Raw genomic sequence first — 26221 nt, 5'->3', positions numbered from 1 at the left:
CCCTCTCAGCCTTCTCTTGTGGAGGCTGAACAGGTTCAGATCCCATAGCCTATCCTCATAGGACCTGCCCTGCTGCCCCCTGATCATGCGGGTGGCCCTCTTCTGGACCCACTAGATGTTGTCCACATCCCTCCTGAAGTGCAGCGCCTAGAACAGGACGCAGTACTCCAACTGGGGCCTGACCAATGTTGCACAGAGGGGGAGGATCACCTCCTTGGACCTACTCATGATACATCTATGGATGCATGACAAGGTGCGGTTAGCCTTTCTGACCGCATCCCCACATTGGCAGTCCATGTTCATCTTTGAATAAATAATGACTCCAAGATCCTTTTCTGCCTCTGTGCTCATGAGAGGGGAGTTCCCCAGCCTGTAGGTATGCTGCTTGTTCTTCCTCCCCAGGTGCTGCACCTTGCACTTGTCAGTGTTGAAACCTATCCTGTTCTCATCCACCCACCTCTGTAACCTGTCCAGAACTGATTGTAGCTTGTCCCTCCCCTCTAGCATGCCCACCTCCCCCCACATCTTAGTGTCATCTGCAAATTTGAACAAGGTGCTATTCACCCCCTCATCCAAGAAGCTGATGAAGATGTTGAACAGTGCAGGCCTGAGGACCAAGCCCTGTGGAACCCCACTGCCCACTTCTCTGCAGGTTGAACAAGACCCATCTACCACCAGTCTCTCGGTACAGCCCTCCAGCCAGTTGGCAACCCATCTGACTGTTTAGGGCTCGACACCAGAGTCGCTTAATTTTTTAATGGGAATGGGGTGAGAGACAGTGTTGAAGGCTTTTCTAAAGTCCCGAAAGACTATGTCCACCGTGACACCTGCATCCCAGGATTTTGTGACCTGATCATAGAAGGCCACCAGGTTGGTCTGAGAGGACCTGCCTCTGATGAACCCATGTTGGTTGCCCCTAGCATACACTCCCCTGCTGGTCCCTTGCAGATGTGCTCCTGGATAATTTTCTTGAAGAGCTTCTCCCAGACTGAGGTAAGACTAACTAGGTCCTCCCTTTCTTGAAAATGGGGACCACACTGGCCCTCTTCCAGTCCTCTGGCACCTCGCCAGAGCACCATGAGTGCTCGTAAAGCTTCCGAGGCAATGGCAGCAGGGCGCAGAGCCCAGCTCACAGCAGCAGCCCATCCTCACCTCACACACAAACCCTGTGGGTACGTGCCCCCAGTGCCTACTCTAGGGCATGCGCAGTGGTGGGAGCCTCTCCCCCACCCCAGACAAGCTGCCCAGGCTCCAACCTTCCCACAACCCACCCAGGGCCTCATTCACCCCTGCCCCACACTCTCCCTCAGTGGGGCCCTTAATCTGCCCCCCCATCACACCCCTTCCCCTTCACAGACTTGCCTGCTGTGGTGGGTGCTGCTCCGCACACTGCTGGGCTGTGATCCCAGGTCCATGTCTGTGCACACCCCACCCCCACTGCTGCAGCTACCCAGAACCCATGCCCCCGGGTTGCCCTGTGGCCCTCTGCACTGCCACCACTGCCCTGCATTTGGGGGAAGCTAAGCCCTGTTAGCCCTGACCTTCTGCTGCCTATGGTGTGCATGCCTGCCGCACATGCATGGCTAAAGTATCTTTTTTCACAGAACATTCACGGAACTACCGGGACCCATTTGCCAAGATCAGTGTAGTTTCGTGATTATTCCATAAAAAAAAACTATACTTTAGCCATGCACGTGCCATGAATTTTCTATGAGAAATCCACAATTTTCTCAGGGCCCTACTTATGACTTGCCTGGAATTGCCAGTAGCAATGATTGCCTCAGGTGAGGCTTCACCTGCAGATGAGTGGAGGGAGTGGCCCCTGCCCTTTCCAGCAGTTCTGAATTTGCTGGAAAAGGCAGCAGGAAGTAAATGGTTAAACCTTTTAAAGCCCACTGATAGATTTGGCTGCATGGCTTCTGTTAAAAAGCTATTTTAGAGAATCTTTAAAGCAGCATTAGAATGTGTCAAGGAATAATATTACGTGATCTCCAGCACTGGTCTTCCTCAGCAACGTTCTAGGCTGAAATAGGCCCAGTTTACAAATGCAAACGGGCTTAGCTGTAACCTCTACTTGCAATCTGAGAATCCAGCTGATTCTCTCTGCCTTTTCTGCTCTTACTCGATTCTGCCAGTACATGATTCTGCAAAGGAATCTGAAATAATGACTTTGTTAATGATAAAGCTGAATAGACACAGCTTAGTTTGTCTGTTCCCTGAGCTGTTTGCTTTACTGGCTGTAACAAAATGTCAACAGCCATGAGAGACTAACACATATCTCTTTATAGGTTCAATTGTTTTTATATACACATCTGAATTACACTTGGATTAGGAACAGACAGATGTGCATAGATCCCAGGGTAATGCACACAATAGGTGGCTGTTATTGTGCTTTGCCAGTCGGGGGCAGATGAGCTAACAGCTTGGTTACCTGTAGCAAAGAGCTACTCCAGGATGGATGTGGACTGACAGCATCCAAAGTGGTGTTACTTATAGTAGTAAAGATTTATCCTGATTATTTCAGGGGAAAGTTACCCAAGTTTAGAGGTTTGCATCTTTTGCTCTTTTTTTTTTTTTTTTTTTTTTTCCCACACTGGTGTAATACTGATCAGGTTGATTTTAAGTATTTTACCTGTCCAGTGCCAAAGACCATACAGAGCAGAGATGTAGAATCACACTCACTTTTCTATGTGCAGATACATAACACAATTACACTAGTGTAGTCTTTCTTTAGGCCAGTGTAAATATGGAATAGACATAGTGTACAGTCCTACACCAGTGTAAATCAATCTACACTGGGGGAGTTACTCAGAGTCCGGAATAATGATACAGCAGCTTAAGTTACACTGGCATAGCTCCAGCTCTGGTCAATTTTGTTCCATGGTAGCCATTTGCGTGATGCAAACAGGGTGGTAGCTACCTGCCCCTAGTAGCAAGGTACTGTATTACTGCCTGCTGTGGGCAACTATCTGGGAAGAGCTGGTCACCTCTTGGCTGTGGACATCACCATAACTTACATTGTTTTGTTTGGTTTTTTTACACCAGTTTAGGTTACACCAATGTTAACATATCTGTCTACACCCTCTAAATATGATAGTAAACATAGGATCAGCCTTGACAAGCTCCATCACTGCTGGGTCCTGGGACAAGCCAGGGAAACCAAAACATGTGTTGTTTGTCAATGAAGAGCACTCTCAGTTCAATGTCAGGGTGGATTTACATGGCTAAATAAGTACAGTTAAGAAGGTGCTTGGATCAGTGTAACAGGCATAGTAAACTGGAGGTGTGGAGAAGGACCCAGGCCAAGGGAAAGTAAGTGGGCTTGTTAGCAAGCAGTTTACATTAAGGAAGGTTGTCCTTCTTGTCCCCTCCACTTTATAGGACCTGTTTTAGCCTTTCTGTAGCATCCTCTCTTCAGAGCACTGAGCAAACACTGTCAAATGAATCCAGCTGGAAAGGTGAGCTGGGTCCTCTGAGGACAGGTGACTAAGAAGAGCAGTACATTATTATTCTGGAATGACTGACAGGTACAATTAAGACACCTGTACTAGATAGCTATAACCTCTCACTGCCCTAGCTGTAGCAATAAAGATTAATTCTTTCTGTGTTTTATGGGAAGAACTATGGATAAACTGTGATAGAGCAGAGGCTTTTGATGCCTGTGGGCATGAGGAGACCATCCGTTACACTCCCACCCCCATTTCATTTCCGTTCTTTCTATCTTTATGTCTCTCAAAGGAGAATGACTCTGACCATGTTCCATGCCTGGAGACAATACCCAGCCCTGATGAAGGAGGAAAGAGAGAAAGAGGCGAGGAGGGAGGAGCTGCGGCGGAGAGTTGCTGAAATTCTCCCTGACTTCTGCACATGACAAACTAGGGCAGAACGGGGACAGAAGAGCAGCTTCTATGATGAGCAGAACAAACCCAAGAGGAAGGCTGTGTTTGTAGGGGTGCAAGCTCACATCTGAGGGACCCAAGCTCTTCCCCATGTGGGGCAGGAGGGGTGGTAGGCTGATGGATAACCCACCAGAACCTCTTTCTGGTGCTTCTGTTTCCAGACAGAGTGTAACACTGGCAACCAGGCTGTTGGCTTTGCTTTCTACCTTCTGAGCCCCACAATAGAACAGCAACACCTTGCTTGGTAGGTAGCAAGATATTGTGCGGGATAAATTCCAGCTGAAATGCAGTCCACATGGGGATCGTTTTTGCTGTAGTTAGACTCTGGTTGTAGAAGTGAGACTCAAACATCTGCCCTAAGGAAAAGCCAGCCCAGAACCAAAACGTGTCTTTATATCCTGGAGCAGAGTCCTGGGTACCTTTCTGTAGCCCATATCCTCTATGGAGGTGACACGCTGTGGCTGTATGCAAGGATAAATAAACTGAGTCCTTTGACAATCCAAGACAGCAGTGTCATTGAACAGCCCTTGTGCTGTGGAACTGTGCACAGAACCCAGCCCATGAGGGAGAGCTGCTAAAACCTGTAGACACAGCGTCTGGGGTGAGGAAAACGGTACCCTTTATGACAGCTAACATAACTCTATACATGCCACCCAGCACTTGTGTAGAAATTATGGTAATTAACTGAGGGTTGACCCTATAGCCCAGTGCAGTGTTATGTAGAGGTACCTGAGCTAGCTCTGAACAAGCTGCTTCAGTCCCAGAAGCAATGTAGCCATGTCAGAACGGTGCCATGTATACAAGGGCTAGTATATCCTGCATGGAGTGTTGTGCTAATGTAGGTAAGACTCCTTCTGGTTCCTCAGGAAGCTTGTTCAAATTAGCCTGGATTTAAAGATGCATATGGAGGAGGATTCAGCTATGAAAGTCTAACACCTAGACCTCTAGCCTAGGACAGGGCAAATTGCACTTTTAATTCCCCCAGTACAGCTCATGCTAAAGCTTAGGCTCCCCACTGAGGCTATATTTGAGCATGTTTGCCCTGAATACAGCTGGCCTTTTATTGATTAAAGGCTTTTAACTAGAAGCTATTTCACGTGATTTACTATTGCATGTAACCACCTAGTTGAAATAAGCCTAACACAGGAGTTAAAACTGAGTGAAGAACCAGTCTTCTAGAGCAGTGGTTCACAATGGTGGGCTGTGGAGGTGCTATGGGTGGGTCACAAGGGCTGATACTGGCAGGGAAGTAGTCAGGTGATCCCCCTGCCTCTGCAAGTGGTCCCCTGGGTTGCAGGGTTGCCAGCTGTCCATTGGACACTTGGTAAAAAGCCAGGCTAAAAATGCCTGTCTGAAAAATTCATTACAAAAATTGAACCATTGGAGGGACTAATCTTACTCAGGTGCAACGATCCTCAAGTTATATGCTCATGAAGGAAATTTCTTTTGAATTCCCCTCAAGACAGTTTTATAGGCTGGGTAGCCAAGTTCAAGGCATAACAACCAGAGCTGAGCCTGTCCCCTTTATCACCCAGGCAAGTGCCCTACACCTAGCCTTGGCCTTTAGGCCTCTCCATATCTTTCATGAGAAAGAAATGCCATACTATCTTCAAGATCATACATACGGAGAATTCAGTTTAGATTAAAGGTTCCTCCATGATACAGCTATAAAGACTGCACAACCTGTGCCTAGCCATGAGCACAAGTGAGTCCCCATTTATCTTCCCTTTGTTAATAACTTTAACCTTCAAAGGGAATTGACTCACCCAAGATATAGGAGACCCAGGTTCAGGACCATGCTGTCATTGAGAAAATCCACATCCCAGGCAAGTACTCTAGTCACCTGTTTACACCATGGTAACATCTTTGCCAAAAAAAAAATTATAATAAAAAAAAATAAACATCCAAGTTTTATCCTAATGCAAAACAAAGCCAAAAACTAAAACTTGAGGAAAAAATTAAGTAGAATTCCTATTTTCTAAACATACCAGCCAATCTCTCTCTCTAAAAATTACCTCTTGAGTTGAAAATACCGTAGGCCAGTAAGTAACTTTCAGTCACCATTGGCTTTACTGAGCCTAAATGGAAATGTAGGTTTTTGGAATACAGCAGAATTGCCCTGAAGCATGCAGTTGCCTTGTAAGGTAATAGGGCAGGGGTCAGCAGCCTTTTCCGGCAGGGGGCCAGAATGACCCCGCTTGGGTCCGAGATGAACAAGCACTTGGACCTGGCCACCACTGCTACTCCCCCCTGCCGTGTTTTAGCACAGGGAGAACTCCCCTTCTATCAAGGCCCAGGAGCCTGGCTGCAGCATGAGCAGAGTCCCTTGCTGCTGAAACCAGCTGGATCTGGCCCGTGAGCTATAGGTTGCTGACCCCTGCAATAGAGGATATATTAACCAAGACCATGCTACAGATAATAGATAACTGTTTATTTGAAAATCAAAACTGCATCCATCTCAACATGCTGGCCATGTTACGAAGTGGATGCATAACACTTCTTTCAATAAAGCTCACAAATACAGCATTTCATGTTAGGATTCCTCCCAAAACCTAGGGATGAAAAAACCTACCCAACACACTCTTAAATAGAAACAATTTTTTTTAGATCTTGTATCCTTCACTGTATCATTAAAAACAGTTCCATAAAGACACAAGCTCTTGAGAAGTCCAATTTGCAATTTCAGGAAGAACCTCATCTGCTTCTTGCAGGATCATCCCTTTACAAACATCCTGGGGCTGGAAGAAAGTCTTAGGGAGCCAAAAGCTTCACTGAAAACAGTAGAAGGAACTGTTCATGACTGAACGCAAAAACACACATACACAAACGCATGTATGCTTCCTGCCCTAATAAGGCAATATACATTCATAGAGAATCATACGCTCAATGACTTTCTTAAGATACTAGGCAGTATCCACTCTAGAAAAAAAAAAAAATTTGCTGTAAAAGGTTAAGACACTTGAAACAATCTACATTGAAAAAATAAAAGCACCATTACAGCATGGAGGCAGAAATGTGTTTAGAATCACTGGCATTGGCAATTCTTGATCAGCAGTAACTTCAGTCATTTGAAAAAAAAAATACCCCTAAAGGCTAAGTGGTGGGGATGGGTTACCGACAGTCCTAGGATTGGTCTACAAGAGTGTCTACACAGAACAAACACATGGTTGAGAAGACAGTTAAGGCAGAATGCCAAGTTATCACTCACAACATGCAGCTAGTGCATCAGCAGCACGGAATTCACCAAATAGGGCACTAGTATTTGTGCACGGGTTTGATACCACAACAGTAGGCGAGTGTTATGAGAGCCTTGGCTCTTTCAGGTTCACCCTGGCCTGCACAATGCCCACCACAGAGTAACAGTAGAAGCCTCAAAGGAGAACACAAGGGGGGGGGGGGGGGGAGGATAAAACATCCATTCCAAAATTTTGATGGGGGAAAAAATAAATGGCTGAAGTCCTTCCCTGGTTTGTTTGGGGGTTTTTTTTGGAATGACTTTAAAGTCTGCCACTGCACAGGAAGAACTCTGAAGGGCCTGGACTATATTTCTTCATTGCTATACATGTATGCATGATGCTTCACAGACAAAAGCATGACCTAGCCTTGAGGAGCTTCCACTTGAGCGTCAGTTGATCTCAGCAGAGTGCCCAACCTGGAGCTCACCTGTCCAGCCAACCTCCTCCCCAACCCCCGACCAGCTTACCACACCACAGCGCTCCAACAGACTGTAAGTTTCATGCTGCTGCCCTTTCCTCCCAGACCCCAAGCCAATCCCTTATATCCCAAAGTACCGTACCAGATATTAGCTTTCTGCTACCAGTGAGGCCATGTGGGGTCAAGCAAGACAAGACAAGTAAAACAGAACGTTCTTCACACAAGACAGTCCACCATCCCTACCAACATTGTGGGGCAGTTACCCTTCGTTGACTTGCTGCTAATAGCTGTGGGTATTCAAAGGAAGGTCCAACAATCAGAAACGCAGTCTGCAGTGCGTGGCCACATTCTTCTGCCTATTCAAACGGAGCGCTTCCTGCTTGGACTGTGCTTTCCAGCTCCAAAATGCATTCATGAGGTAATCTTCCAAGAGGAAGGCTTGGATTGTAAGCAAGGTGATGGCCATTAAAAAAACAGGGTGCAATTTATGGCCTTTTTGCTCCACACAGAGTCCACAGATCTGCTGCTGCAAAAATCCAGGCTGTGTCCAGCCAGTTCCGATTCCCACTACAAAAGGATGCTGATAAACACAAACCAGCACACCAGCTCCCTCACTTGACTGAGAGAAGCCTGAAGCAGGAGAGGGAAGCCCCCCCCCCCGCCAGTTCTGTGCTCTAAACTATGCTGCTTCGAGTGCCTTTTTTAATTTTTGGCTCAGAAGGCACCCATCTCTCAAGCCTTTCCAAAGTCCCAACAGGAGAGAGGTGTGCCAAGTTACTGTCCTGCTGTCAAGTGCAGTGCCATAAAGATTCCCCTCCCTACAGGCTCCCCCTTGATTTCAGCATATCCCAGCAGGCCCCTCTATACACATTCTTGCTATGGAAACACTTGCAGCTAATTAGCATGGACATAAAGCTTTTGATGCAAGTATGACCCTGGGCTTTCCCAAATGAAATCCGAGTCCCTCCTAGGTGCTGGAGGGATTAACATGAGACGTGCAACTGATCTTCATTTTGCATCAGGGATCAGCAGGGGGCTGCAGTCTCCACTTTCCTTGGGTCATCCCCAGTCCCAGGAAGGAAGCAAGGTTCCCCCATCCCCTCCCACAAAGAACTATTCACAAAAAAACAAATCAAATAAAAGCTCTTTCCACATCTCTGGGCTCCAAGCGCATCAGTCCCCTAAGACTCACTAATTACCTCTGCATTATGGAAAGTGCACATGCTGCTACAAAGAATAGAACAGTGCAAAGAGTCATTATTTCAACTTAATTTAGGCAGTGTGTTGCAAGTACGTACAATGGTTGTGAAAGGTGTTGGCCTGACAGTTCTGGGGGCCAAAGTTACAGTAGTAAGACAAACTTGGCCCTCCACATTCTTTGCCAAAGGCCTCTACCAGCTGTTTTGAAGGGACAACCTCATGTGCCAAGTTCCAGTCTCCAAGCAGCCCCACGCTATCTTCCACCACGGATAACTAAGTAATGGAGTGGACATTTATTGGTAATTAGAGCAAAATTCCTCCCATCTCTACTTTTGCATCCCAGCTCTGCTCATTAGTACTGCTTTGCTCTCAAAGGCCTGGGCTTTTCCAGCCATGTATCCCAAATTATGAAGGTGTTTCATAAAACATATACATACTGATTGAAAACACACCAGCTCACCAATTTTGCCTGAAACAGGAGCCCAGGAAAGTGCAGGTGAAACAAGACATCAGATCATCTAGCACCACACCGAGCTGGTGTTTTCATTCAGGTGCCTCCTCTGGGGACCTTCCTTCAGCCCCTGCCTTTGGGATCACTCTGTTCTCACCTTTCTGGCTCCTTTGAGAAACAGGTTGATTACCAGGACCCATACAAAATTCTTAATGAATGGAAGAGAAGGAGCCAAAATGCAGAATTTCTATGGGGAGCCATCTACCAGAAATCATAGAATAGAAGGATCAAAATGATACTATCAAGAGAAGTCTACCCCAACCCCCCCCCCCCCCCCACACACACACACTTCCTCCTGACAAGGACAGAGGTCATTATAAAGGCAGTAGCATCATCAGGCGAGGGACTATTTGCCCATCCTCAGAGGCCAGCTCCTCTCCAGAGCTACTTATTACACCTACTGATACAGTTGGGAAGAGATAGGATGCAAACTTCATCATGTCTGGGAAAGAGGCAGTCACGCTCCAAGGGGGAACTAAGAACTGAAAGCATGTTAGAAGAATTTTGTTCATGAACTTGACCACCCGAGGGAAGTGGCCCACAGTTGATTAACACCCTTCTCCTTTTCAAATGGTCAAAATCATTAACCAAATTTGGTTAAACTAAAGCAATTATTCTAATTGCTTGTCCTTAGCTTGGAATATGACTTGCTCTGCCAGTCCTGACATGACACTTCTAGCCTAAAATGTCATCTTCCCATCTCTACAAGGTGGGCCAAGAAAAGATATTATCTCATGTCACAAATCTTGTTTCTGTCATCTCCCTGGTCCATTACAGCTACAACATACTACTTACTAAGTTACTTAGGAACTGACAGCTTTCCTCCTTGGAAAATATTTACCAGCTCTCTGATGGCTGAAGTTGCTAATGGAGCTAAAAATATTTCAAGGAAGTCAAGTCAAGCCCTGGGATTAACTCACTCTCCCCAGGGAGCCACAGAGATGAGAAAGGACTGTTGCATGCAATGGGACCAGTCTTCCCTTCTCACTCTGTCAAAGACAGGGATGGAATAACACCTCTTGGCAGGCTAAGAGCTGAGATGGTTTCAGACAACCCTAGAGTTGTGTTGCTCACAAAGCCACTTAATAGAAGCACTAACACTGATGAATGGAAGGAAAGATGGAGAACGATGCACAAGAGAGAAGGGAGGGGTCCAACAGGAAAAAAAGTTACCACTAGATGGTGCCCTTTTAAAATATCCTCCAAGCTATCTGAAACTCCAACCCCGGCAGTGGGCAGGTTTGCTCTTGGCTCCAGGCATCCGCTCAGCTGCAAAATATTGCATGTGGGTGAAAAAGGGGTGGGAGGAACAGCAAGGGACTTCATTCTGACCCCTACAATGAGGCCTTGAAATACAGCACTGGATGGCATCAATCTTGATGCATGAGTGCAGACCTGCCAGAGCCCAGGCTCTCCAAGTCCTGTGCCAGCCTGGTGAACCCTGTGCACAAATCTCTTTATGATGGAGACGAGCAGGAAAGAAGGACGGTGTCTTCTTCCCTACCCCCCACAGTGTGTGTATGGCTTAACTGATTATGCTACCTGCTGCTGGCTGACAGCCTGCGAGACGCATCTGCCCTTCAGTGCCTCTTTAGATGCTGATGATATGAGCAGCCCGCAAGTCAACCCAGAATGGAATGGTGTTGGGAGCCCAGTGGAAGGCAGGCAGCATTTGCTTCCACTGCAAGTCAGTGTGATCAGCAGGAAGACTGCGTTCACACGACGTCTTCAGCAGAGCGCAGTGGGGCAGGTGACCCCAGACTCAAGAACTGGCCCCAGTTGCATAGGAAACCTTGGTTATACTGACCCGTATCTATCACCAACCCGCCCAAAAGCCGACGCCCACTGTTGTCCCGGAGAGCCATCCGAGCTTCCCTCTCAGTCACGTTGTAGCTGATGTTCAGCAGCTGGATGAGGAGGATGTAGCCCATGCCAGACGTCACAATGGTGCAGTACCACACACAGGTAAACGATAGAGCAGAGCTGGCAGCAAGGATAAGAGAGAGAGAGGGGGAAGGGAAGGAGAGAGATGAGAGATGGCAGCCTTTTAGGTTTTGGCACAGCTGCTTTCCCCTTGTAACACAACCCTTCAACCCCTTTTCTCACCGCTTACAATAGCCAGTAGTGTTCTTCTGCAGCCCCTTGCCTCAGATGAGCCCAAGCCTTTCCAAACATTAAAACCTCACAGCAACCCTCCATAATGATGCAATGACATTTGCACCGCAAGTTAAATTGACACAGGTTAAATTAAAACAAGTTAAATTGAAACAATGCCTTGCTCTTGCACAGTGCTCTTCGCAGGAAAACTCTTACCTGTATGATACAGATGGGGAAACTGAGGCACAGGCAGGTGAAGTGACTTGCCCACAGGCACTCCGAGCCAGTGGCCCAGCCACAAGTAGAACCCAGGTGCCCTTGCGGTGCAGCCCAGTGCTCTCTTACTAGGCTAGCCCCTTTGCCACCTCCCATAGAGAGGGGTATTAACTCCACCTCCTTCTTGGTGGACACACTGATGCCTACAGGAGTGAAGTTATGTGCCCAGGGTCATACAGCAAGTCATGGGGGGGAAACGGGGAGAAGAACCAGGACACCTAACTTACCTGACTGGCATCCTAAACAAACAGCTCTTGGTCAGAAAGGTCCCACCCCACCTGGCAGCAGCCAGCACCAGCCACTGTCACCTCCATCTGTGTTGGACTCTGATGTAGTCATGGCAACACCCTTCCCTTGCCCTCTCACCTCCTTTCCTACAACTTCTTCCTCATTCCAATCAACCTTTCTCCTCCCTGCTTCCTGGGCATTGCCCAGCTACATCACACATCTAAAAATCCCACCAAAACTTGGGCCTGGCACTTCCTTTGCTAATTGTCACCCTGACCACTTCCTTGCACTCCTCCAACCCAATCCTCCTGCCCCCAACATCAAAGGGCTTATGGCATTCAGACCATAAGCCCTTTGAAGCCAAGTTCACAGATTCACAGAAGTTTAGGGTTAACTCTTCCTAGGTGCTTAGCATACTGAAAACCTGATCTGGTTCTAAGTTTTTAGGAGATACTGGAACACATACTGGCACTAAGGGATGACGAACTAAGAAAGAAGGGGAAGGGATGATAAGATGCAGCCAGCCAAGGTGAAGATGACAAGGCTGTGGAGGGAGGGCAGAAAGGCTTGGGACTCTAGTAGCAGGGACTGTAAAGGAATTAAGTGAGAAAACCTTGGGTTGGAAGCCTCACACAGAGGACGGGTGAAAGGACAGAGCAGGAAGAAAGGACCAAGTTGTTTAAGGCACAGGGGACCTACTTTCAAATCCTGCCAAAGACTTTTTTATACGACACTGGCAAATTTACTGTGCCTCAGCTTCCCTATCTGTAAAATGAACAGAGTGCTTGCTCAGAGCTGTGGCAAGGTGAATACATGGGATATTTGGCATGATGCTGACCACAGGGGATGGAGGGGCAGCCTCTCAGCAGCTGCAGGAGAAAAGGGAGCAGAGCTCCACAGTATGACCTCTCAGGAAAGGCCCAAAGTCCCCACCCCTCATCCTGGCCCAGAGCAGATTTCTCACCTGTAGTCCGAATAGACCCCTGGGCAGTAAAACAGCGCCAAGAATGTGGCCTGGCCTCTGCAGATGGTGTTCAGGGTCAGCATGATCCCATACACAGCAGTGAGCAGGAAGAAGGAGAGTACGAGGATGAATGCTTGGTGGTTCTGCTCCCCGACACAGCTGTTAATCCTCCAATGAGCAAAGAAAGGAAGGGGTTAAATACTTTGCATCTCCCTCATTCTCTCCTGTCAGGAAATCTGGCTCCAAGATGCATCTATATAACAGCCAGCAGGCAAAGAAAAATCGCTCATGGGCTTTGGGCAGTGATCTAGGTCAGAGGTTCCAAACCCCTGGGCCACAGCCCTGTACCAGGCCGTGAAGGGTTGGCTGCTGGTCTACGAGTCTGGAAGTGACCAGCATACTGCAGACCGGTAGCCCACCTTTTTATACCAAGTATAAAAAAGCGTTGGCTGCTGCTTCGTAGTATGCCAGTCACTTCTGGACTGCAGCTTGCCGGTCCAGTTTGCTAGTCCCTGGTCACTTCCAGTCTGCAGTCTAAAGAGGCTGGGAACCACTGATCTTTGTATCTAGATGCCATGGACCTAGGACTCCTGTGGGAGTTACCCACACACTGCAGACTGCCTGACAGAGGGGGCCCTAAGAGAGGGAGGTGGCAATCTTGTCAGAGGTGCCTATGCTTTACGCTCTTGCCACTACTGCAGTAGCACCAAGGCAGCTCCCAGGGCAGTACAAATTGCAGGCACTTGAGCAGGTCACATCTGCTCCTTTTCAGAGCACATTGGAAAGGCAGCAAGGAGCCCATGTCCCTTCTGTCCAATCCCACTGAGGGGGTTCTAGCACAGCTCTAGAACAACAGCTGGAGGGTTCCCTGCAAAGAAGGGTGTAGAGACCAAACACTAGTCTGGGAATAGCGTCCGCTACATCTGTGGCTCCTGGTCACCTCATATGGGTGAAAGAACAGCTCTGAATAGAGGGGAAAGCCTGTGAGTCCCTCGCTAGAAGCAGCCTGATCTGTCATGCAGACCAGAGACCACAAAAAGCCATCTCAGCAGCTCACAGAACCTACCAGACACAGTGATGGTCCAGTCTCCGTACACACCTGCCACACAGCCGGCAGTGCCCAGCTCGGGCTGGCTGAACCACCTGGCACTTGGGGCACCAGTCCTCCTTTGCCTCGGCGGATCCCTCAGCAGGTGTTCGGGAATAGCCCTTGGTGTCCCCATTCACAACACGGCTGCTGGGGACACCAGGCCCAGCTGCTCCCTGGAGCCCATTGGCAATGCCCAGGACTTTCCTGCTTAGCAACTTGGTGCTGCCTTGACACGGTGATTTGTCATTGCTTGTACAGCTGGGAAGGTAGCCAGGGTCTCTCTTGGCTCGAGACAAGGCCACCAGCATGAGAACCAGCCCACAGGTAAGGAGAGCCACCTGAGCATGGTGCACGTGGCCTTGGGGCACCACTTCCCGGAGGAACACATAGTACATGTAGCCCAGGGAGAACAGGCCCAGGCTTAAGAAGAAGAGAGTCTGCTCCTTCCGCCTGTGGGTGAGGTAGTAGTACCACAGCACCACGATAGGAAGGGATGTCAGGATGACAAAAGCCAACAGGAAGTGCAAAGCTGCAACATGGAGGAAGACGGGCAGCAAGACCAGAGGGGGGATGAGGCTGACATTGACCTTTACAGCCCCTGTAAACCAGGGGATGCGGAAGCGGTCTGAGACAGTGTCTGCGATTCGTTCCAGCATTCCCGGGGGCAGAGATCTGCACGTCAGCAACCTGTTAGAGGAAAGCACAGGCATCTGTTCACATCCCACTCCGGAGCCAAGAGAACACTTCTGTGCTGATCGCTCCTCCCGGAGCCCAGCCTCTCCTCAATCTGGCAGAAACCATGAGGCTCCAGTGCTTCGTTAATGATTCGCATTAACTCTCATGCCACAGATCCCTCCCCACTTCCACAGCCTGAGCCTCTCTGCTGTAGATTTAATCTTTCTGGGACACAGACTGTGCCTCTGGGGGGGAAAAAAAAAAGTCTTTAAAAAGATCACTGCAAGGTTATTGCTGTATTAAAACCAGATCCCCATTTTTCCCCTAGTCTCCATCATGTCTGATACCAACTGCCAACTTTAACGAACCCAACCTGGACCCAGAAACCAGTTCCAATGCAACGGTGTTTTCATGGCCAATTCATCACGTTGCAGCGCCTGTTCAGAGCAACTGGTGGGTATCTTGGAGGAGAGGACCAGCACAGCCTTTTCCTCCCACTCCCCGGGGCCGCCTCAGTAGCCCAAGGAAGCAGGCTTCTGGCCTCCAGATGCAGAGAGACTCCAGGCCAACGCCAGCAGCCTCACGGTACCACCCTAAGCCTCCTGAAGCAGAACTGGGGGGGTGCTGGGGCTAGGCCGGCTTTGCCCGCCAGCACCCATCGCCAAGCCTCCATGCCAGTGGGGCACGGGGCTTTGCTTAGAGCAGCAGCAGCCAACCTTTTGGGCAGACATGCCACAAATTAGCCCTGCCCCCTCCCTCTGATCCCTCTCCCCAGCCTGATATGCTTCCCGGTGCTCCCTGCCCAAACACCTGCTCTGCTTTCTGCTCCCTGCCCGATCTCCTGCTCTTTCTACTTCCTATCTGATCTCCTGCTTTCTGTTCCCTCTCATGCTCCTGCTTGACCTGCTGCTGCTTTGTTCCCTGACCCATGCTCCCTACCTGATCTCCTGCTATTCCTTCTGCTCCCCACCTAATCTCCTGCAGAAAGCTCTATGCCCTGCAGGCTTCCTGATCTCCTGCTCTGCCTTCTGCTCCCTGCCCCACACTCCTTGCCTGACCTCCTGCTCTGCTCTCTGCCCCACACCCCATGTTCACTGCCTGATCTTCTGCTCTGCTTTCAGTTCTCCACTTGATCTCTTGCTCTGCTTTCTGCTGTGCCCCGTGCTCCTGCTCTGCCTTCTACTTCCTCCCTAATCTCCTCTTCTTTCTGCTGCTCCCTGCCTCATGCCCCTCCCTGATCTCCTACACTGCCTTCTGTTCCGTGCCCCACGCAGGCTTGCCTGACCTCCTGCTCTGCTTCCTGCTCCTTCTTGCTCCATGCCCCACACAGCCTGCCTGCTGCTCCCTGCCTGCCTTGGTGCCGCCCTTCGTTCCCCTTGCCCCTGCCCCTACCTGTCGCAGCCTTCGTCCAGATCTTGGCAGTCGCACAGCACTGCCACCAGGTGCGCGCGCTCCCCGCCGCGGGCCACGTACTCGCAGCAGCACAGCGGCTCCCCCGGGCCAGGACCCGGCCGTCCCGCGCCGCCGGCCATGGCCCCCTCTGCCCGGCCACCCCGCCCAGGCCACGCCCCTCGGAACGCTGGGGAAGCGCCGATTGGCTCAGATCCCGCCCCCGCCCCGCCCATCCGAACGCCGAGCGCTGTCCGGGCCAATGCTAGCGCCGCAGAGGCGGGACTAGGCCGTCTGTGACGTCACACAAGCCGGCTTGAAGGGCGAACGCAAGTTGGCTGGCCAGGGGAGAGTTCGGCTGCGGCGGCTTTGCCGCGGGGGGAGCCCAGAGGGTGCCAGTTTGTTGCGCAACGACGCCACAGGGGTACCCCGGCCGGCTCGTTCCAGGCACAGCTACGTCATAGGGGCACACTCCAGGCAGAGCCACGTCACAAGGGCACCCCACCCCCCCAAGCGCTGCCCGGAATTCAAGGCCGCTGCCCCTGGGGCTTTCTCCCGAGGTCCCACCGAGTCCAGCAGGACATATAAAAGAAAGAGCTAACTCTTTCACATTCCCGAAGCGTGGACTTTAGCGCCAAAAATCATGCACTGGGGTCAATCCCAGTCTAGCCCAGGCCGGGTCATGTGCATGGAGCCCAGGCAGCGGCCCGCTCAGGGCTTCACCCGCCCCCTACCTAGAGCCGCCTTCTTCATGGCCACCCTCAACTGACCCTCTTCCTCCTTACAGTGTCTGAGTCTTTCTAAAACATAGATGGCAGGGCAGGGCAGGGCAGCACCTTCAAGGTTTTCGTGAGCAACGACCTACTTTGGTGGCTGCGTTGACGAAAGCTCGTGCGTCTCCCAACCAGCTTGTCTCCATGGTGCTGCTCTGCCCTGACTTCAGCCTGCCATGGCTGACACCCAGCCTCTTCACACAAGGTGTGCCGTTTCATGGATCTGGTTAAACCGAGATGATTGCTTTTGTATGGCTGCTGCCTCTGGCGTCAAAACAAGTGGATCAACAGCCATGCACAAAACTCTTCCAGATACAGTTCTTGTAATGTTACCCACTTTTGTTGAAAAAAAGACAAAACAACAAAACCCAAAAAGATGCAGCTGGGTGTAATCTAGGCCACACAGTGGCTCCGTTAATGACACTCAAAAGACACCTAGGGAACTGACCTGAACAGCAGCAGCTTCTCAACAAGAACATCCCAAATAGCACTACCGTTCTGGAAAGAACTTATAATAGGGAGAAAAAAAATCTATTAAAACAACCTTCTATAAAAAGACAGAACTAGGCTCACGTTGCAAAGTCTGGAAAGGGGGATGGGAGGAAGTGGCAGGGGAAGAAGAGCAACTAAAAAGAAAAAAAAAACTTTCCTGATCAATACAAATTGCTAGCAGATTGTTTTGCTTTTCACAGTGACAACATATTGGCATGAGTGTATAACGTATGGCCAAAAAACAATCCAGAATGTTTCAGTCAAATCAATGGTTGACAAACCTCAGTCGCCTCTTAGCTGCTAATATCCACCCACATATGAAAGGACACACCAATATATCAACAGCAGGAAATAATAACCTTAATAGGTGTCACCAACTTGGCCCGTTTCAGTGAGTGGATGCAGAGCACAGCACTGAGCTCACACTTCCACTGCCACACAGTGCCATGTCTTCTATTTCACAATAACTACAACTATAGCCCTGTCAGGAGACCTGGCAAGAATCCTAGGACAATAAAGGTTGTAACACAGCTCTGTTAGTTTAGATATAAATTACAGCCAAATTACTCTAGTTGTAAAAGACACTTAAGCAATCTCATCTGCACTAGAAAAAATTAAAAGCGAGTTATAACCTGATGAGAGGACAGGGATAAACCTTGACTATGGGAGAAAAGTATCTGTTATTTAAAAGAGGGCCTAAGTTTCAACCTGATATATTGTTTAAAAAAATTCAAGTCCTATACTATGTATCAGGTCAGTAAACAGGTTTGTTCCAGTCAAACCTAACGTAAACTAGTGAAGAAAACAGTGGCCCTTCCTGTGTTATAAAACAGCCATCTTCAACATACAGGTTTCCCTTGCTTTATGCTATGCACTGTTTTCCAGGAACACACGTACAACTCGAATTCACATAAAGGGAACTCACTTTACAATGCAACAAATAGGGATATGTTCCAAGACTTCAACTGTACTGACCCCCAGACCCATTTCTACCACTTACAAGACAATTTTGGTACTCACCAACAGCAGACAGTACACACAAGCACAGGGTGGTGATGAATGTTACCATAGTGGAAATGACAACTACAGAAACACATCACAGACAATGAGCAAAGAGCACAGATCTAGACAGGAGACTATGTTGGTGCACGTCACTCCCACAATGCAACGCACAAAGCAGCTGACTGCGGGCTTCCGCCACAGTGAATTTACCTCACATACAACGAATTTTTGGTATAAAAAGGGTCATCGCATAAGAGCAAATATAGAACCTGTATAAAGCGAGGGAAACCTGTATTTGAAATCACATGCATCTTGGTCATGCTCCTCCCCACCAAAGTCTACACTGGCATGAAAGCCCATCCTTATAAGTTACAAAAAACTTGTTTGTAGCCCAGCCTAGGATGATTACACATAGCTGTTTCTATAATGTAGATCTGGCATGATTCTAGAAATACCCACATGATAAGAAAAAAAAGAAAGAGACCAAGAAAAAGGCACCAAAAAAGACCACCAAGTTGACCAAAATGCTCCTCCAGTTTCCCCACTGAAGCCATTTGGGAAAGTTCAGGCCAGGAGATAAGAAAACATCACCTTTGATAGGAATTACAGAAGGAGAAGAGAGGAAACCTTTCTTGGGGATCCTTAGGAAAAAGGTGTGGCACGGGAAAGGGGAAAATGGGCTAGAATAGAGACAGACCTAAAAAGTCAGAGAATATTTCAGCTAATGCTGACTGAAACTGAAAAGCCCTCTAAAAAAATGTATCTTGTTTTGTAGAGGATGCATCAGAGGAAGCATACAAATATCCTGCAGGTGCAAACTGCCCCGTTCTTTCTGTCAAAGTAAGATTCTTCATAGCAATCCGAAGTTTGGACTTCATTCAAATACAAACATTCTGCTAAGGTTGGTTTTCATCTTGTAATCTGCACATCACAGTTACCGTACAGTACAAAAAGTTTCCACTCATTCACACTAGGGAATTCCAAGCTGTGCATTGTTCACAAGGAAAAACAAAAGGCATATTTAGGGGAGCACTGAAGAAAGTTTCTCAGAGCTAGGGGAGATCCAAATCCACCTTGTTTTATCCAGAGACCTTTATTAGAGGCACCTGCTGAGCAAAAATTATAAAAAAAAGTCCTGAGACAGCAGAATGTCAACCCCCAACCTCACCAACCCCACCCCTCGCGTCTTCATTCTTGTGTAGGCTTTTATGAGGTTAACTCTCCGTCTTGCTATTCTGGGTCTTGTTCAGGTTGTCAAAGCTTCTTTGGAGCAGAGAAAGGGAGGTCTTCAGCTGTGGAAATACAACCCCCCCCACCCAAAACACTTAAGTTACAAGGCTACAATAATAAGAAAACTGGAACATCAATTATTATTATTATTATTATTTTTACAGTCAAATTAATTCCCTGCCACCCCTTCATATTAACAGTAGTCTGTAGTTAAATCATATTTTAGCTGCCCAGCAAGCACAATTCACAATATAGATTGTCATTTCTATACAGCTACTGAATTCTTTGCACTTGTACCCTGCTAAACTACACTGCAGCTGCACTAGCTACTTGGAAGAAATAAGTGACACCACTCTTATTTTTAATATCGCTACTGCTCAAGACAAATACTGTAAGCCCACCACAAGGTGGGCATTACAGTAGTGTCTCCTGCTGTATGTTGAAGCACTAGCCACTCATACAGGACAAGATATAATATGGATTTAAAATGCATCAGGACTTCTAGAGGAAGTCTTAAAAAGTGCTGATTTTTGTCACATCAGAAAAATAGTTAACATTCACACTCCATACATTTAAATATTTCATTTTGCCTGCTTTTTAAAATAGCATCTTCACAGTTTGGAGTTAGTTACTGTTCCAGTGGCAGAGTTAGGAAAGCAGAGAGTGGAGATTCAGAAAGGGGAGAGGGAAGGAAAGAGTAAGTAAGAAATTTCTATCCTTTTTCAATAAAGGTTATTTTCCAGCCGTACTAGAAGTAGGTAATATCAGAGTGGCAGCAGTTTACAGGCAGGTAGTCCTGGGAACAAGACAGGCCCAAAATTATTTTATCTGCATTCCCCCAGACTCTCAGGGGGAGAAAAGTGAGGCACTGAGAGGAGAATAGGAGTTATGAGCTCCTCCATGGTGTCCTTAATTACAAACATAAATTCTGTACAAGTCCTAGGACATGGTGATAGAACTCAAGTCAGAGGGTTCACAGCTTACAAAATCAGAATCAACCGATTCAGTCCTTCCCCTCAGTGAACAACAGCTTCTCGACCCAGCAACAGATCTGCAGCCTCCATCTCATAGGGGCAGGCAGGAAAAAAGCCAACATGTGTTGTATAAGATAGGCCTGATGGTGTAGAGAAAGTGAGGTGGGTAGGGGGAGGAACAGTGCCAAGCCACTGAGGGAGAAGTTACTGACTAGTACTGTCCCTTGAGCCCTCCTGCAGACAAGAGGATGGAGCCATACAAAAGGAAACCTAATCTTAAACTTGTCCAGGATTTATAAATATACCCATGCCACCTTATACAAATTGACAAAAATTCTTGACAGACTAAGTGAGCATGGACACTTGATCTTTCTTTGTCCATCATAATTCACCAGGAAGACTACCACCATTTTTTGTAAATTAAACAGACGGTAGTAAAGTAGTCTTAGGACTCCAGATCACACAGGAGGCTGCCTCACTACTACTTTCCTCAAAACAAGGGAGGAAAGCTAGAAAATCAGGGTATCACTGGAAAGCACTGCCAGTATCAAGAAAGTTTCTTAAGTATGGGCCTAAACCATTGTCAGTGTGATGCTCTATACTCCATCCCATCAGCAAAACACAAAATTTCTTTCACTAGAATTTACTGCTCAGAGTCCTCCTACACCTCCTAGAAATTCAGTGAGCAAAGCTAGCAAGGTTTTAGCCTAAGAGGATGTCAGGTTTGTCATTACTCCAGCACAAACTGCTATCAGGAAGGCAGCCAATCTAGTCTGAATTCATTTACCTTGAAGTATCCAGATAACTCCACAGAGCAAGAAACTTTCCACTGTCTATTCAAGTCCCTTACCATCTTCTTAAAGTCATTTAAATTCAGCAGCTTCTGGTTCCTTCTGCCAGGACTTGATTTCTAGGCCCAACTAAAGCAAATTTAAGCTTCCCTCCTTAAACTCCCTTTAAAGCCATTTGCAATCAGATCCATATCAAGCGCTTAAAATTCTCTGTGCTTGCAGACTGGATTTCTGCCTTGATTTTCCTTGTGCCAAGTGAGTAGAACTATAAACATTATTGGATGTTTTTGGAAAACTAAGTTTAGACTCCAACATTTGCCATTACCAAGCTGTGGAACAGTCATCCCAAAGGAAATGACCAACCCTGATGGCTTGCTTCATTTCAAGGGAGTACAGGGAACACTCCTGCCCTGGCGTTATGATGGAATATGTTCTTTAATAGGTCTGCTCCATTTCTAATTCTTAGAAGTAAAGCGACTGTAAGACTCCATGGACTTATTATTCTACTGCCACATCTCTGCCAATATGTAGCGCTGAGGGAAGGAGACATTGTGCACAGGAAGAGAAAGCAGCACCTTCCAGCAAAGGAACAGCAAGGTGCAAAGATGCAGCTGCATTTTCTTTGCCACACTGCTGCAATGATACTCTTCCTGAAGTTGGGCCACGGCAGCCTGGTTTGTTTACTTCATGGAGCAGGATACTCTCTCAAGTGGATGTTAAACCCTTTTCAAATGACCCATTTGTTTCTCACAGATCTCAAAAGGCAATACAATTGCACTGATGGGGGGGGAGAGGGTCCATGAAAGAATTTGGAGCTCTACCTGCTCAAGCATTGCAATAGAGTCCCGCAATACCCCCTTCACATGCTGAACTTGTTCCTTGTCGTACTGAGGGATTTCTTCTCTGGATACCACATCAGGAGCCAAGCTGAAAAGAGAACAAGATCTTCAGTTTCAGGAAACATCAGCTCATCCATATCCAATGATCACTGTTCTTTGCCAGTTCTTGTTGGCAACCGGTAGTGTAAACTGTATTAAACTATCTATAGTTATGTGAAACTACAGGGCAGATTCTATTTCACCTCTTAGGCACATAAGTGGACTTAGGCACCTACATGATATTTCATTTCACTCTGCTAGAGTTGCTGAAAAACAGTTCATTCAAAAAGTGGGTTCTATCTCCTCCTCACTGCTTTGTTGCAACTCAAGTCTTAAGGCTAAGATGAAGTAACAAAAGTAGATGCATTAATGGATTTGCAGAACTCAAGCAGGGTGAAATAGAAAAGCACTTATGCATGTAAGTTCACTTGGATGCCTAATAAGTTGATAGGATCTGGCCCCATGTGACCACTTTCTTAGAGGCTTAGCTTTTAATATCTGTTGCCTAAAACATACTAAGGAGTAGCATGCCCACCAATACAATTTTCCCTCAGATTCTGAAACAGGAGTAACATCTGTCATCAGAAAGAAAGGAAAATGATCTAGGTCAGCCCGTCTTGGGTTGCAAAGGTCCTTCTTGGCCTGAACCCCTTCTCTTCCCTTAGCCATTCTCTCCCCTTCTCCTCAAAATCAAAGTAGATTTGGAAACTGCCATTAATATCAAATTCAGCTGCAGCAAGACAGATGGCAAAGTCTGCATTTACATAAATGAAAGAGGAGCAACCAACAGCATCAGAAGATCATTAGCATATCTGCCCTGTCCAGCTCTAAAAATCCTGTTTTATAAGGGCACATCAGTTCCCAGAGCATTTACTCAGTCAAATTCAGAAGCCTGATTACTAAGGATATCAAGTGGATTTGCAAACAGCAGCATGCATTTAAATTAGATTGCGTGTTCAGGATTTGAAACTGTAAAGTACAACAGAAGTGATAAGTGTTTAATGACTTCATGCTTCCAAATTGGAAGCTTTAAAAAAAAAAAAAAATGGATCTTGATCTCTCATGGAATCTTCAGGTTGAAAGGGACCTCTCAAGGGCCACCTAGTTCAATCCCCTCCCCAAGTGGACGACACACTATTCCTCCACTATCCCCAATAAGTCCTTATCTTGAAAACCTCCAATAAAAGGAGATTCCAGGATTTCCATGGACAGCTTATTCTGTTATCTTAGCATTCTGACAGTAAGGAAGTTTTTTTCTGAGATTCAGTCTGAATCTTCTTTTTTAAAGTTTATATCCATGGCTTCATTTCCTGCATTCTGCAGCAAGGAAGAACAATTGTTCTGGTTCTTCTTTATGGCAGCTTTTCAAGTATTTGAAAATTGCTATCATGCCCCATTCCTCCCCCGATCCACCCACCCTTTACTCTTCTCCTCTTCAAAACTAACCATATTTAGTTCTCTCAACTCTTTTCTCTCCATCTCCATGTCTCTCTCTCTCTCTCTTCCCCCCCCCTTCTTTCCCCCCACCCCCCAACTCCTATTTTGGGGGCTTATTAAACATTGACCCTGTCGGGACCAATAGAAATTGGAGACTGCAATTCTGTGAGTCTCCAGGAAGAGAAAAGAGATGTAGGGCAGAGTACAATATGCAGACTGGAGCTAGCTAATTCCAGAACAGCTGAGGGAGAAAGAAATTCAGTGGGGCAATATACAGTCATTTGCTGGACACCACCATGGACTGCAGAAATAAATACAAGTCAAAGCCTTTGTCTATTTGGCCCCTGCATCACAGGTCAATTTTTATCTGGTTCTTATATTAAGGCTAGAAAGTGGGAGAATTCAGACAGAAATTCACTTGCTTTAAAGAGTTCTCTTCCTGAAGCTGGACATGGTAGAGTGACTGAGCTGCATGCTCAATCTTTGACAGTTTGAGGAACAGTGTCACATTCAGCAAAACTAAGAGCAGCAAGCTGGGTAAAGAAATAAAAAGAAAAATCAGTTAAGCATTTGCAATACCATTTTGTTTCTGTAACAGATGGCATATAACTGCTAGAATGAAGAGAGAATGCCACCTGAACAAGTCCTCAGGAAAATGCATGAAGAAAGTCATGTATAAACAAAGTGACTCAAGAAATTCATAGCAAGATTAAGCTGTAGGACAGTCTCCTCTGAAGGCAGTGGCTAAGGTGTCCTGTCACTGGAGATTTTTAAACCTTGTGGCTAAATGGCAGAAAATATGCCACAGAAGCAGAAGCATGAGCTACTCTAACGATTCAGCTTCTCATTCTGCACATACCACAACATCCTCCCATGGATTTCCCCTCCCTGCCCCCTCAACCTACACTTCAGCAACCCAAGAGCTGCAGGTTGGGTATTTAAACTGTGTGTTCCAGTACTCTGCAGAATCCCCAAGTATTAGGATTCCATTGCATAACACGTGAAAGACAGTCCCTTGCAATCAAAGATGACGAAAAGCTTTACTCTGCAGTGGATGGACCATGTGCCAACAGTTTGGCAACTCCTGGACTTTATGAATAGTCCATCCCATCTCCACTATTCACGCTTCTGTAGAGCCATAACCAAGATCAGTTCTTGGGTATCATCAATTCAATTATGGTTTAGCATCAGGGAGTACTTACAAGACACTCATTGCCACAATGATGGCTGTGGTCCTACTTGTGGCGGCGCTTTTCCTTCCTACAGGGCATGGAAGAGAGACCAGGTTAGAAAATGCTCAATGTTAATCTGCCTAAATCTGGTTTTAGAGTATAAATCAACTATGCAAAATAAATCAGATGGCAGTCCCTGATGGATGCACAGATTAGCTTTTTACACGTATTGACATCTGAAGCATACAACATGCTACATGTGCCCACTTGGACATAAAGCAAAAGCTATTTTTGTACCTGTCCTAAGGGAGAAATCAGCTGAAGGAGACAGGTTCACATAGCCATCTCTTCTGCTACTTGCCAAGCAGCGCTGTAACATACTGCTTCTACCTTGGAGAAAGCAGTACCCAGTAGAAACTTGCCTCACTTTGACCTACCCAGTCATCACTCCAGTTTTTTCCTCTGTCTAACCCCAAGTCAACTTGGTTTTAGTAACCATTCTCCTGAAGAAATCACTTTCATTCAAGTGAGTGTAAAACCAGCCCCCTGTCTGTAGGCACGGGAACCTAGACATGGGTAGGACACAGTACGCACATCATCTTGAATTCAATGAGTGTCATGCACATCATCTCAAATTGAATGAGTATCCCTGACCACTGCAGATGGGTCAACCTAGAATCATGTAAGTTAGCCAATCTTCTAAAATAGTTTCTAACATTCAGATTTCCTAACCTGGCAAAGGAACATATATTCAGGCTGCCCTGTATAGTGAGGCAGAGGCACTCGCCTGGACAGCTGGAGCACTGGTGGACACACTGGAAAATGTAGAAGTTGGCCTACACTGACAAAATATTTACATATGGTGCTAACCCAAAGTCTCCTGGGTCCCCAGTGGCTTTTGCCTGGCATGAAGCATGCACTCTTGGTTCAGTGCTTATGATTTAAAAAGTTGCTTCATACAATTCAGAGCAATTTTGGCATGCTTCAGAGCAGAGATGTTCCTCATCTCTGCAGAGGTAATTACTGAACACCATGTGCACTTTCAAGTCAATCTGTTCTGCCTACTGGTTTGCAAGGGGCAAGATACTACAAGAAAAGCATCAGTGCTCCAGAAATTACTGAAGCAGACAAGAGATTGAAAAAAAGGAGCAAGATTAATGAAAACCAGATATAGGTGATGAGACCAGGAGGCACTTGTACTAAAGTAATTGTTCTCGGGTACTGAGCTCTCTGGTACATGTCTGCAGATTCCAAACCATCAAATTATTTTTCCTCCCCCTCCCCCAACAGTATGCTTAAAATAGGGTTCTCCCACTTTTCTCCCTTCCAAGTTGAATCTCTTCTCACCCTAACCTGTGCAGGCTATGTACCATGTTTAGCATTCTTCTGGAGCGGAATGCACTATAGCTTAGACCTGAATTCTGCCTGTACTGATCACAGCAAAGGGATCAAAAAAGCTTGTACACATAGGATTTGGAGCATTAGGAAT

The 26221-nt window shown here is 47.0% G+C and overlaps 3 protein-coding genes across 15 annotated transcripts in view; 1 reads left to right on the top strand and 2 right to left on the bottom strand.

Annotated features, from left to right (window-relative positions):
• Positions 1-7302, top strand: part of CCDC191 (coiled-coil domain containing 191) — a 38282-nt gene extending 30980 nt beyond the window's left edge. The window contains exons 17-18 of one of the 2 annotated variants that reach the window (XM_059720469.1): positions 921-993; positions 3739-7302. In XM_059720469.1, the coding sequence (XP_059576452.1) occupies positions 921-993; positions 3739-3846 (181 nt within the window). In that variant the 3' untranslated portion in view covers positions 3847-7302. The remainder of the gene's footprint in view (positions 1-920; positions 994-3738) is intronic. The other variant, XM_014603959.3, reaches the window with a different exon arrangement.
• The window catches only part of ZDHHC23 (zinc finger DHHC-type palmitoyltransferase 23), a 47049-nt gene extending 30912 nt beyond the window's left edge, over positions 1-16137 (bottom strand). For 4 of the 5 annotated variants that reach the window (XM_019476172.2, XM_019476175.1, XM_019476174.1 and 1 more), the window contains exons 1-4: positions 15987-16137; positions 13896-14606; positions 12830-12997; positions 11072-11247 (exon numbers count right to left, since the gene is read on the bottom strand). In XM_019476172.2, the coding sequence (XP_019331717.1) occupies positions 11072-11247; positions 12830-12997; positions 13896-14606; positions 15987-16126 (1195 nt within the window). In that variant the 5' untranslated portion in view covers positions 16127-16137. The remainder of the gene's footprint in view (positions 1-11071; positions 11248-12829; positions 12998-13895; positions 14607-15986) is intronic. The other variant, XM_059720470.1, reaches the window with a different exon arrangement.
• Positions 16138-17128: 991 nt separating this feature from the next.
• The window catches only part of GRAMD1C (GRAM domain containing 1C), a 110485-nt gene continuing 101392 nt past the window's right edge, over positions 17129-26221 (bottom strand). For all 8 annotated transcript variants that reach the window (XM_019476562.2, XM_019476560.2, XM_059720466.1 and 5 more), the window contains 4 exons: positions 24763-24820; positions 23983-24093; positions 22067-22172; positions 17129-19542 (listed from right to left, as the gene is read on the bottom strand). In XM_019476562.2, the coding sequence (XP_019332107.1) occupies positions 19465-19542; positions 22067-22172; positions 23983-24093; positions 24763-24820 (353 nt within the window). In that variant the 3' untranslated portion in view covers positions 17129-19464. The remainder of the gene's footprint in view (positions 19543-22066; positions 22173-23982; positions 24094-24762; positions 24821-26221) is intronic.

This window comes from Alligator mississippiensis, chromosome 1 (genome assembly GCF_030867095.1).
Source record: "Alligator mississippiensis isolate rAllMis1 chromosome 1, rAllMis1, whole genome shotgun sequence".
Lineage (NCBI taxonomy): Eukaryota > Metazoa > Chordata > Crocodylia > Alligatoridae > Alligator > Alligator mississippiensis.
Note: the sequence above shows the minus strand (reverse complement) of the source record. Positions and strands in the feature narration are given on the sequence as shown.